Consider the following 13225-nt stretch of genomic DNA (forward strand, 5'->3'; position numbering starts at 1 on the left):
ATCAGTTGTCCTGAAACATGCTCTATCATACTTATTATCAATCCTTTTGTTTGCCAAAAATTACATAGAATGGTATTGTGTAAAGCTACACATGCCTTGCTACTCTACCGACTCAGCTAATCCAAACCATGAATGGGGACCCCACTACGTAGTTCTTATAAAAGAATACTGAGTTAAGTCTTACGTGCGACATTGTTGCTCATGCCAGTAGAATGTTAGTGTAAAGATCTCCATGCCTGTCTACCGACTGAGTTAGTCCAAAACTAGAATGGGGACCCTGCAATGTAGTTCTTATAAGGGTACCAAGTTGACTTTACTTACAATAGTGTTGCTCATGCTGGAGGACAACCACTAGCCCCTCTACTCCCTTCAATCTCTCTTGCAAATGGTTAAATTCCTTCACTATTGTCCACCTCCTCTTATCTCGGTTATTTCTTGCTTGTCTTTGCTTCCATTGGTTTCTTTGAGGGAGAAGAGAAAAAGATAAAGACTCCATTAACATCCTTCGGAGGCCAAAGCTAACCCATCAGATACATCCAAGATTACCCTCCACTTTGGGTATCAGTTGAAAAATACACAGATAAACCTAAAGTTCAAACAAAGAACTCAGAAGGCTCATATGACACGCTCAGTTTCAAACATAATGATTCACTATTCTTAGCTACTGTGAGAAGTAGTTGTCATTTCACCTCCTTGTGTATGGAGTTCTTGAACTCATGGATGATGGCTTTTTCATTCTCTGTAGAAAGACACACACAACTAGCGCAAGCTGCCTACGTGCAAACTTCAAAGAATTGTAAGGGAACTATGCAAGCATGAGAGTGAAATGATTAATATTGCAGAAACTTGCAAATTACAAGCATGGTCACTAACTCACAAGCATAATCCTCACTACCAATGGGAACGTACGTAGTTGCATGTAGATACATACTTCTATACTGAGAATTTTAATGTACCCATCTCAATTTTTGAGTAAACTTGAATTATAGATTTAGAGTCGCACAAAAGCTGCAGAGACAAATAAGGAACTCCCTCGCAAGGAAAGCCAAAGTTCAAAGAATCACCTACCATTAACATTTACAACTGTACAGCTGGAAAGATACAAAATAATACATCCCAAAAATTGGACATCAAAATGTGCACTCTTTGTTCAGTTGTGCAGCTTTCTTTCAATTTCAATAACTTGACTGACCTCTTCAAACAGGCTCTCTCACTCAAAATTGGCTTGGTTTCCGGACGGGCCCTTCCTCGCCTCTCTTTGCTTGCCCTCTTCAAACAGGCCTCTTACTTGCAAATGACTTAGCTTCTGGAGTGGCTTTTCCTCCCCTTCTCTTTGCTTCTTCAGAAAGGCCCACCACTGATCGTTTTGGAGAATTTGGCATTGCCTGCCCTTGAGCACCAATGGGCTTCTTTACAAGGTGGCCAGATTGTTGATGGCCTAAAAACCTGCAAAAATCATGTAATGCTGAGCTCATACCATGAAGAGATCTGAAAGTGCAGTCAATTGGATAAAAAGCTTTTGTTATGGGAATTTTTTTGTCTGTAGTAATGGTGTTCTTTGGGGTGCGGGGCGCGGGGGTGGGGTGGGGAGAGGGGGGGGGGGGGGGGGGGGGGGGGGGGGGGGGGGGGTTGTTGGGGGTTTAAATCGTCGTCGTACCCTCTGTCCCCGTCTTTCCTTCGCTTTCCAAAAATAGCCACAGACATATCATGATCGGTTGTGGCCGTGTGCCATGAATCAGCCTCCGAATAATCACTGATGGTTTCATCATCTTCTGTGAAGTAATTCTCACCACTTTCTGCCACTACCCTCGTAGTAGGCTGCATAGTTGCTGGTGGTAAAGTTCTCAAATCTCTGGTGGATGAAGATTTGGTCATGGGAGGTATACAAGATAGCAAAAAATTGGATGCTTCCTTTCTGTTGGTTTGTTTTGAGTGGGTGCTGCTGTTGATTTCGCTACCCTCGTCCAATTCATCAAATTCATACAGAACTCCAGGGAAATTCGAATCCAGCTCATCAAAGCTACCATGCCTTATCTTGTTCTTCTTAGAGCCTGTTTTGCTCTCAATCCGAGCTGTTGAAGCAGGATAAGATATGACTACGGAGCCTGAAGAACACCAGCTTTCTGGCGATGTAGCCTCAGATACCCGTCGCTTCAAAGAGTCTTCCTCAGCTTCATGGGTTCTGGCATAGCCAGTCACAAAAGGAGAAACTACATTTTGTACACATCTTTCAGGACTCCCATGAACCTACCAACAAAACCAACAGTGGCCAGAACACAAATATAAGCACAGGACACTGTAGTGCACAAACTTGCAACACCCTTCAGTACTCTAATTTAGCTTGTAGATTGTATGCTTAGAGAATAAGATACCGTTCATCTTCAATTCTTATTACCTTTAAATTGTGCATTTCAACCATGGGCAAGTTGCCATTACCGTGCCTAGTCACTGTGGTCGATCCACTTGAGACAGCTTTTATTCCCTGCCTGTCTTGCAAAACATCAAATCCTCTCAATCTAAATTCTTCCTGCAAAAACTCCACCTCCAGATCCTTTTTTGCCAGGGCATCTTTCAAGAAGGCTATCTGGGTGTATTGATAAATAAGCATTAATTAGACTGTTGAACTTGCATCTAAAGGATAGGAAAGACCTTAAGTCATGCCTCACCTGATTCTTCAACTCCTTAACATCACTGCTTTCTTTGTTAGTGTGGGCTGCACCGAGCTCAACTGTTGCAACTCTTTCTGCAAACTTTAGGGTGCTGATAGTCTCCCCATAAAAGTCACAGTCGGGGCTAATATGCACAAACATCAAGGTCTTTGCCTGTCCACCTGGCACCACAATGATTAAGCAGCGATACACATGCATGCATACATGCATAGATGGCAAAGCACAACTTAGAGAGTATCCTCTATGAAAATCCTTACCCAATGAGTCTTGGAGGAGCTGGGTCAGCTTGCTATTTCTGTATGGAATATGAGAACTTTTTTGTGCCAGTGCAGCTATTACGTCTCCCAAAGCTGAAAGAGATTTGTTGATGTGCTGAGCCTCTTTCAACCTATCTCCTGCTGCTTCTGACTTGTCAACCCGCTCACTTCCAGCAAGATCGACCAAGTGGAGACAACCACGCAAAACACATCCATTTGACAAATCGATGCCCTTAATATGTACTGTCAACACGCTGTATGAAAAAATGTAGGTTTTTCAAAACCTGCTAGACACATAATTGTCATACATCTCAAGCACATTGAATGTAAAATGGAGACCTGTGAGAACGACTGCTGCGGTCATTCAAAGCTGTCGCCCCCACAGCACGGTTTCTTTGTCCCATATCCATCAGCTCCAAAACATCCTCTGTTGAAATCACAGGCAGCAACTTTGCATCCGGCACATTCAGACCATTTTGTTGAGAGTTGTTCCGGATCTCAAGTTTGGATAGAAGTCAAGGTAGATACATACAGATAGAACCACCGACATTTCAAGGACGCAGATAGACAAACTATGGAACAGCAATAGTGCAAGTGACTCATTCTTTATTTTTAAAACTGTTCCTTCAGTGCTTCTAAATATAGACAACAAACAATGCCCACGCCAACCATGCAGGCAAGATCCATGAACATAACATTAATCCTGTATATGTCATACATATGCTATACTTTTGTCCATGTTTGCTTCTATACTTCCACCTAGAGACAAACAATGCCAAGGCCAACAATGGAGGCAGCAAGCGTCAAAGCACAAAAAGAGGATATTTTTTGTTGTTTCCATCCATGCAAAAAAGATCCCGAACTTGCTCATTATAAATCTCAATCATTTGGACACCGACTTCGTATCTCATAACATTTTTCCGCAGATCACAGATCTCAAAAAGGTCATGTAATGCTCGAAAATTTACACCCCAATCCTTGTATGACGGGTTATTTGGTCCAGACTGGAAAAAATAGAAAAGCAACAAATTGACCAAGAACATCCATATACATCTGCTCATGGATGCTCAAAAGCAGATTATTAGTATGCATACCATGGTGTAAGTTTTACCAGAGCCAGTCTGTCCATACGCAAAGATACATACATTATAGCCATCCAATACCGATCTGATCAATGGTTGAGTGTCAAGGAAAACTTGCTCTGTAAAAAATAAAGTACACATATCAGGCTTCCAAGGTGGCTGTGTGATCTGGCCTCACAGAAAAAACTAGCCTGTGAAATTCAAATGAAAATGATATCACATTACAGACAAAAACATGCCGTTTATCACAGCTGAAATATTTGCCTTGAGATGTAGACGGTCCAAATACTTTGTTGAAAGAAAATGCTTTCCGTTGATCTTTGCCTTGTCTTGCAGGATTTACTATCACGATAGATGCCCCATCCACTATAGCGTCCACAGTACTTATGGTGCCATTTTGACCCGGTAAGAAAGGCCTAACTCTACAATAAACCCTGATATTTCCTGGAAACAAAAACGATTTTGATTGTAGACCTTGCAATGTTATTCAGCTATCAAATTCCTGAGATAACACTACCTCTCAAATCTTGCACTTGATTGTAAAGCTCGCGGTTTTCAGCTGCAACTTTGTGATACTCTGTCGCAACTTGAACAAGCCCATGAAGCTTTCCATCTGCTCGTAAGTAAAATTGGTTCCATTCCATTTAAAACCATAGATTACTAGACATGATCTTGCTGAGATATACAACATGCGTAGAGATAAATTTCTTCAGTGACAAACCTAAAGCCTTCATCTCTTCAGCCCATCCATACTGAGCTTTCTCAAACTGAAATCGTATCGATTCTAAAGCAGATTTCAATTCCTGAAAGCAGATGAAATCGCAGTATTAGACTCACGTTCTGAACATTTCTACCTTTCTCAGTAGATATGTGCACCTTCAATTCTTTGTTTTGTGCTCCCACTCTCAAAGCATAGTTCTGATTCAAGCCTTCAAAACTGCCTAAACCCCCTTGCAATGTTTTTGACAGCCCTAAGGAGTGAATCCTCTCTTCCTTTAAAATCTGCATTCAATAGGTTTTATTTTTACATAGAACAAAAACAGAAGTTTGAAGAACCTTCTAATGTCTATAATCTGACACATGGTCAAGAAAGAGACTGGCCATGCCTGCACAAACAAAATTTAACAATATGGCATAAAGATTACCTGTCCCATTGAAGAGGGGGCCTGTTGACTGAACTCTGCGATCACTTTCTTCAGCATGTACTCTACAAGCTGTTAAATTCCCGAAATATGAGAACTCTCCATTATACAACCAGCAATACATTCAGGACTCAATAGAAACTAACCATGGCTACTTCTTCTGGATTCTTATCATCAAGGACTGCCATAACCAGCTTCAATAAAGCCTGGCAAGGTAGTTTCTGCCCTTAAAAAAGAATAGGCATAGATTAGAGCAGTGGAATTGGGATTGAATAAGAGGCAGTGATAACACAAATACTCACCATTTCTGGAATTACAAAGCCAGAAACATGAATAGCATTCCTGCTCTTTGCCATGAAGGTGTCCACAAACTTATGACAAATGTGCTCCACCCACGCCACACTGGAATCTAAAATATCATTCATTAAGACTAGGCTGCAGATATAATACAGTAATTTCAGGGTTTAAGGAACATGATCACTTCCAATCCGCATAACCTACCAGAATAAGCCCAAGCCTTTTGAACATCCTCTGCCGATTTCACCATTGTTGTGGATTGAGCTATTCCTACCAAATGGCTAGACCCATCCACTTTGTTTTTTGGACTGTCCAAACCCCACTCTCTCTGAGTATCCGCAAGTTGTGGGCCTGTTAATGATTCTTTGGGAGGGCAAGAAGTTTTGAGAGCACCTCGGGATCCTTGCCCACCTCTCTGCTGCCAATCATGATAAGCCTTGACAGAGAGCACGCAATCAACCACCTTAGTCGAAGAGCCCACTCCCAAACCTCCCTAGAGGTTACCAGACAAGGAATCAACTCAAAACTTGACCACATACAAGCATAAATCTTTCTGATCTCATCCATACTCGATAATTTGCTTACTTTCTCTAGATCTGAAAAATCAAACGAAGGCAGTTTCATCTCTTCGACAGCGACCAGGAAGTTCCGCAAGTTCTGAGAGTGCTGAAAAGCTGAAAGGCCTGCACTCTCAGTGGAACTAGCAAGAACTGAGCTATCTACAATCTAAGGAATAACAGAAAGGTTAGCACACACGACACAGCAACAAACTCCTGTATGCTAATTAAAAATTGTAAAGGCCACGGTAGAGTTGGACGCACCTTTGGGACACTTCCTGGCCGAACCCTATTAATGAGGTTGCACAACACAATGCCATTTCTCAAACATAACCGAAATTCATCTTCTGAGGGCTCTGCAGAGAGATGTAGTGGACCAACCATGCTTTGTATCCATGATGCTGCTTGGAATCTCCTTTCGGCTGAAGAACAAAGTGGATCAAGAGACATAGCAAACACAAACAACGCACAACCAGACACTGTTTATGAATGACTAAACAAAGAAGGCAATTCTAGAAGACAATTGAATGAACTGTAAAAAGTTTCTAGAAAACAATTAATCTATTCAAGCGGAAATTTTATGAGCTTTATGAAACTAGCACAGCACATCTCACTTTTTCCTTAGGGCAACCACATATAATCAAGGTGCTTCCTCCACCATGATGCCAAGTATCCCAGATCAAATGGTGCGCAAGTGAGAAATACGGAATGATACTGTGTAGTTCAAAGGCAGATTATGTCCATCTGCCATAGATGCTATGAGGAACATGTGCCATTGGATGCAGCCAGTTCAATGCCATGCAAGCAACTGCCTGATTGTTCCAACCTTTACCTCAGTAATGCCAAATCTAATATCAGAAACTCATGCATGATTTGGTGCATCAGATAAAGACTTTCACACGACCAATATCTCAAAGTTAAGCTACTTATCAGACGAGTACATGGAGCACTTATGAGTATGGTGTCAGACATAGAACAGCTGCAAACAAAACATGTGGAAACATGATTGATATCAGCTCCACAGACACACACAAATACACATTGGCTTCACATTCAATGGGATGATTGTGACGATATACGTGCTAGTTTGAACAAAAAAAAATCCTTGAAGAGTTCCATACCTGTTTCATTCACTTTCCTGGATGCCAAACGTGTGTCAGCCATGTAAGCAGGGGATACCTCAGGCTTAAAGCCGGCATTGCTTTCCATCTCACCCCTGTATAATCGACGCTGTTCTGGGGACTCTTGAATGGGTGATCCTAGCTGGAAAAGGGAGCGGCCATGCAGCTTCTGATTATCCATAGCTCTGCCGTTGTGATGCCTCGTTGCAGGCCCTCGATATAGGGAGCTAAACCTCCTGCATAGGAGCTTGCGTCTGCCTATGCCACGACATCCAGCCAATATGCCTTCGGAAGGATTTCACATTGCGATACCTGCAAGATGCCATTCTTGAAAAAGTGCGCGAAGAAATTAGGCGCCCAAAAAACTATCGCAAAAGAATGTTCTCAGAAAAATCCAAGCTTGCTCCTCTCATTGCTATGCAGAGCTCGAGAGGAGTAGTCTCTCAGGCAAAGCTCTGCTTCCCAAAGAAACGCATTGTTGCAAGCTAAATTAAGCAGGCACCATCCAGTAAATCTCTTCCTGCAATTCGCTTAAGCGACAGTTCCGCGTCTTCTGCAGCTGTGTGCGCGCGCAGGCGCGTATGCGGGGCGATGAGACCCAGAATGCAGTGTCGAGAAATATGAATGAAGTTTTGAATAGAAAGACTAGCAGCTGAGGTCGGCGAGGACAAGAGCAAGCGCCATCGCCAGTCTGCTCGAGGATCTCAAGACAACGAGAGAGGAGAGAAGGGGGGGGCGGGTGAAGACGGGCGGAGACACCTAGAGAGAGAATCTACATGATGGAGAGATAGTATGGACGCTTTGTGTGAGAGATGCACTTACATATCCATTTTTATTGACGAGTGTTGCATGTGTGTATGTATTAAGCCTCCTCAAGTGACCAGCCTTATATGGATCCCTACTCCTTCTACACTCCCTTTAGCTATTCTCCACCCCACATTTCTTCTCACCTCAAATCAAGTAAAATGTATTTTCATGATGCTTTTTCTATTTGGATATAGTATTTTGGTGTTGAGCTGATGGGCGTTTCTGGTTCATGAATGGATTGGTCCTTTGGCAACCCTTCAAGATCAATGCCCAAGTGCACTTCACATACTCACTTCAAGCATTCTCTCCATTCATACATCCCATCCATGCTTTTGTGTTGGTTCAGAGTAATTTCTTTTATCGAAAACTAGACAACCAAAATAAGTTATGGTGTGGATTGCAACTATTCTTCAACTCCTTGTCATAATCAATCACGATGCGGGGCGTGGAAATATTCACACGATAGATTAAAAATTTTGAATAAAGTTTGAGGTACATTTCGTGGTATGGGCATCTAGACTGGCTCATACGTTTGTTTGTGGCACCACATCATTTAATAGTGTCCATGTGTTGGATGCCATATTGCCCAAGAAATTTTATCCTCTAACTTGCATTATCGAAAGCTATTGAACGGAAAGGACTTGAATGATTAGATAACATCAAATGACTTGATGAAGATTAGCTTTCTCATATTTATGCTAGAAAAATGCAAAATCTATAAAGACCCAAAACTCATAATCAAGGAGTTCAATAAGGTGGATCTAGTATGATTCTATGCATAGAAAGAAATGTATATTGTAAAATTTTGAAGTGAGAGATTATGGATCATTCGCGATAGAGTATGTATCCGCATATGAAGCCACTATATTCTCAACCTCAAATGGATTATGGCATACTAGATTAAAAATAAAGTAAATGCCATTTGCCACTAACCAATGAGATCCTTGAGAATCATGTGTATAAACCGCAAAAGTGAAAGCTGCAAAACAAAATAGATGAAGGTTGGGTGGAAGCACAAAGTTGAGCTCTTAGTAGGAAGCAATGCACCACTACAATTAATTTCTTTGAACCCTAACAAGGGGGTTCTCTCCAATTTGCCAAACTTAAGTTCATGTTAGCATGATTCAACCATACTCAAAATTTTCATTAGCAACCTCACCCAAACGCCAACCTCTAACAAAGGTATCAAGCTCCCACATCCGAGGGAGCATAAAAATATGGATGCTTAAGTATTCATGAAGCTAAACTTAAGTGTGGGTAGGTCCTCAATAGTAGCTAGTATTAATTCACTTATCTAAAAACTAGTCTTCTTCATGCAAGCCAGCAATATAATACATCAATTGTGCATTCCAAAGAGATTAGTTCAAGATCAATGATGTTCGTAGAAGTAGACTCCTAAAACAATGTTGGGGTAAAGGCAGCATGTGCCTTGCCCAAGACGGACATCCAGTGTTTGCCACCCACCATTGACATCACTGACCTACTCACTTATTCTTTATATACACATAAAGGAATAAGGAGTGAGGGCTTCTTGCCACTCTACTTCACCCCACACGATGTGTCCTTCTTCCTCTTCCCCTTCATGCACACACGCAAACTTCTACATCTCGACGCGCTCATCAACCAATATCAAAGCCATGGCTTGGCAAAGCGGAGGACGGTTTCTTCGGGAGCTTCGCAATGATACTTTGCACGCAAGGGGCGGTCACAGATCTTGGCATCCGAGCTTGTAGATTCGGATCGGATCAAAGCGAGGAGTGCCCGGCTCGACCCGCCGTAGTGGGTGCATGCACAAGCTTCAGAAAATAACTAAGGTTTAGTACCTTAGTAGAGAGAAGAAGAATTAAGATCTTCTAAAAAAGTGAGCAGACAAACAGAGTTGAATCACATGGATGGGAGCAGCTAAGTCTCACTCAGATTGGAGCTCAGGAGATGTTGTGTGTTCTAGGAGGAGGAGAGAAGCTAGCAAAGGGGGAGATTGTTCAAAACAGGCAAGCACAAGGGAAGCTTCTTCAATAATTTGAAAGTTTGCAGGTTTCTTTGTGTCAAATGTATGCAAAATATAAACAATTTTGCTAATTTTTTTACGTTTTGAGCTTTGAAAGCCTCTCACATTAAAAGCGTTGAAATTTCTGGTGAATCCAGAGAGTAAAGAAGCTCACAATTTGACATTTTGAGAGCCTGGCAATTCTCTATAGAAAGCATGGTCACATGCGCACACACACACACACAAACAAGGAGGCGATTGGCCATCAAGGAGCTCCAAGCCCCACCATCGATTTTCCTTCCTTCAGCATAGCCTCACCATCGATGGTATCACCTTGCATCCATGCTTTCCACGACCTCGGATTGACAGAGAGTGGCATCGACTCTCCTCTAGCACTCATCTGAAGTGACTTTGCTTTGACACTCTCTAGCATTCAAGCCTCGACATAGCAGGAGATAGAGAGAGAGAGAGAGAGAGAGAGAGAGAGAGAGAGAGAGAGCAACATCGTGCATCCAGAGCGGCTCGGCTCCAACATAGTCTCCTTGGGAACCCCCTTGACATCAACCTGATTCCCTCCTTCTGCGACTTATGGATCTAACGGTTTTGTCCAGAGCAGTTCTGATTGAGGTTTTTTGCTCACAAGTTGTGTTTTCCAAAGTAGATTGTGATGCACAATTTATGTGCTCGTGTATGACCATGTGGGTACTTCATAAAGCAATTCTAGCATGGTTTTGTGCAATTTTTTCTATGTATGCATGTGCAGATACGGAGTGATCTAGTTACAGCCTGCAGGTGTCAGATTCGCAGGTTTACAAGGATTTCAAACAGATACACTTGTCCATAGAGCTGCTCGTTCAAGAGTGAGCTAGATCTCCAAAGTTTGGCAGTTTATGTATACCACATATGGTTTTTCTACTGACACATTTATGATCTATGTGTTTTGGTGAAAATTTTGGGGATTTTGCTTAATTTCAAGTAAAACTCTTTCTATTTTTCCCCAAATTCTTTCCATGCTTTCTATGTATCTACAACTTACTCTCTATTGCTTTAGTGGTTGAGATTTATCCCACTTTGATAATGATCAATCGAAAGAGTGAGATTTGTGTATGCTCATAATGGCTACAACTTATAGGTAGTCACAAGTTCTATAGGTTACTCTCAGATTGTGCATGCACTTTTGTGGCATGCATATTGAGCACTGTGTTTGCTCTTATGCATATAGTTATGCGTTGTATCTTTTGAGGGGATTTTATCCGAGTCGTGAGTCTTGCTACTCGTTCTACCTACAGTATCACTTGGTGCTTGTTTATGTGTTGACTTTTCTTGGTTTAAAGCAGAGGTTGGACACTACTATTGTACATTGCTTTGGTAGAGTTACATTGTGCATATGCAGCATTGGATTGATGTAGTGGTCTAGTGATCTCCCACTTTGTTGCCATTTGGCATGGTTTATGGTTGAGATTTGCTCAGTTTATAAGAGATACTCTGTCAGATTTTTCCCAAGGTTTCTCATTCTTGGTTTCTTGGCATTCATATAGCATATATGTGTGACGTTTTAGAGTTTGCAGACATGACTTGTGAGAGACAGAGTTCTCGTTCATGCTGATACTTGTGTTGTTGGCATTGTGGTCGCATAGGGCACTAGCATTGTTGCTTTTGACGTATGAGGCAGCGACAACAATGTATGCGAGATGCAAATGTTTTTTTGACACATGCTAGAGCGGTGGCTTTGTACACCACAGTGACAATGATGTCACATTCACCTTTAGTGTTCCTCTTGCTTACATGTCTTTGATGTCACATTCACCTTTAGTGTTCCTCTTGCTTACATGTCTTTGAGAGGTGGAACTACTTCCCATTGGTTGCTAGATGAGGATGTAGTTTTCCACATCACACTACATCGTGAGTGGTTTGGCACTTTCTCTAGTGGGTGCTTTGGTCGTGTGCACTTGGCCAATAGTTCAACATTTGACATTGCAGGAGTAGGAGATGTATACTGCACCATATGCACTTTGTCATGTGCGCTATGTTCCTCACCTGAGATAGATGTTGATCTCAATGAGCCAATTAACAGATGGTATAGTGCTTAGAGAGCAGTCTTTTAAGATGCATTGGGGATCATTAGTGATTGCCAAGGGAGCCCAGAGTGGCTCGGTATATCCTATGCATGTATATGAGGTATGAGACAACACAATCCTAATTTTGTTACTAGCATGCGATGAGCAAGAGACGAGACATCTCTCCTTCGTGAGTGAGCTTCATCATGCTCATGGAGCATCAACCTCATACCAAGTCTTCATAAATGATGGTGGGCCATCAAGAGTGAATGGACCATCAAACTCATACCAAGCCTCGCTAAATGATTTTGTGTAATCAACAATCTCAGAAAAAAAAAAGAAGACTCGTGGGACCATCCAACAACAAGTGCAACACCCCTACAAAAGTGTGTGGTCCGTTAATGTTCCAAAGATACCAAATTCCACCCTAAGCACCCTTTATGCATAGTGCTAAAGGGTCTCTTCTTGCAAAATATTTGTTACATACGCATCATGGTAGGGTCAAGTACATGGCCTCGCATTTTTTGAATCCCATGCACAAGCAACTCATCTACATCTACAATCATCCATGAGGACTCCTAACAAGTGGGGAGGAGGAGGACTTTAGGGCCATAAAAGAGTAGATAAATTGCACATGTTTTGGTATGATATGGGGAAAAATATTCCTCATTTCTCTATGCTATTGTGGGAATTATGGATTCGACCCATGCTTAGAGGATTGGTTTATGAAACCTTAGTAGATTATAATTGTCCGGGTAAGCCTTTACCTTACTCTTATAGTGAGAACAATCTCTAAAAGCCAAGCATGTACCTTTATGTGCATAGTCACACTTTCCCCATGGAACCCTATATAGTCTCACACGTGCTACTCAGTCCACAAGCACATGACCCTTGCCATTACCATATGCGGTGCATATTTATCAACTCATTGATTCCATTTTAGCATACATAAGGCCACAACAAAGGTTGTATTTTCTCTCAATTCCTACATCATTCCTACATTGTGTGTTGAGATCTCTCTCTAATCTACCTATCATCTATTGCTATGGTGCAAACACAACCATGAATGCCACAATGGTTTACCCCCCATAGCACTTACATGCGTATTAGAGTAGTGCAAGTTTGTGGGCCACCAAAGGGATGGTAAGTGAGGTTGGGCAATCAAGGCAAGCCAAAGTAAGGCAGCACACGGCAATGTCAGCTGGGGTGAGTAGCCAACGTGGGTAATGATGACGCAAGTGAGCAGTTG

General features: G+C 42.0%; 1 protein-coding gene across 1 annotated transcript; it reads right to left on the reverse strand.

The window, feature by feature from the left end:
- Positions 1-1051: 1051 nt before the first annotated feature.
- On the reverse strand, positions 1052-7953 carry LOC147445822 (kinesin-like protein KIN-14Q). Its single transcript, XM_086525200.1, has 19 exons — positions 7126-7953; positions 6269-6426; positions 6033-6173; positions 5652-5940; positions 5453-5559; positions 5297-5371; positions 5154-5222; positions 4885-5010; positions 4730-4811; positions 4526-4621; positions 4273-4452; positions 4021-4127; positions 3751-3930; positions 3266-3429; positions 2927-3180; positions 2667-2830; positions 2396-2584; positions 1658-2247; positions 1052-1446 (listed from the first exon to the last, which is right to left on the reverse strand). Exons 1-19 carry the CDS (start codon positions 7304-7306, stop codon positions 1272-1274), a joined length of 3327 nt encoding a protein of 1108 aa, XP_086381326.1. The 5' UTR covers positions 7307-7953; the 3' UTR covers positions 1052-1271.
- Between the last annotated feature and the right edge of the window lie 5272 nt (positions 7954-13225).

The sequence above is a fragment of the Adiantum capillus-veneris genome, chromosome 12 (genome assembly GCF_014529385.1).
Source record: "Adiantum capillus-veneris isolate H3 chromosome 12, ASM1452938v2, whole genome shotgun sequence".
NCBI lineage: Eukaryota > Viridiplantae > Streptophyta > Polypodiopsida > Polypodiales > Pteridaceae > Adiantum > Adiantum capillus-veneris.

What these genes read in the sequence shown, in the direction of transcription:
- LOC147445822 (XM_086525200.1), bottom strand. Translation starts at nt 7,306, where the DNA reads ATGGATAATCAGAAGCTGCATGGCCGCTCCCTTTTCCAGCTAGGATCA. An exon ending in TCAAGTGCAAGATTTGAGAG is followed by an intron (nt 4,453 to 4,525) that starts GTAGTGTTATCT and finishes TTTTGTTTCCAG; the next exon opens with GAAATATCAGGGTTTATTGT. An exon ending in CTGGTAAAACTTACACCATG is followed by an intron (nt 3,931 to 4,020) that starts GTATGCATACTA and finishes TATTTTTTCCAG; the next exon opens with TCTGGACCAAATAACCCGTC.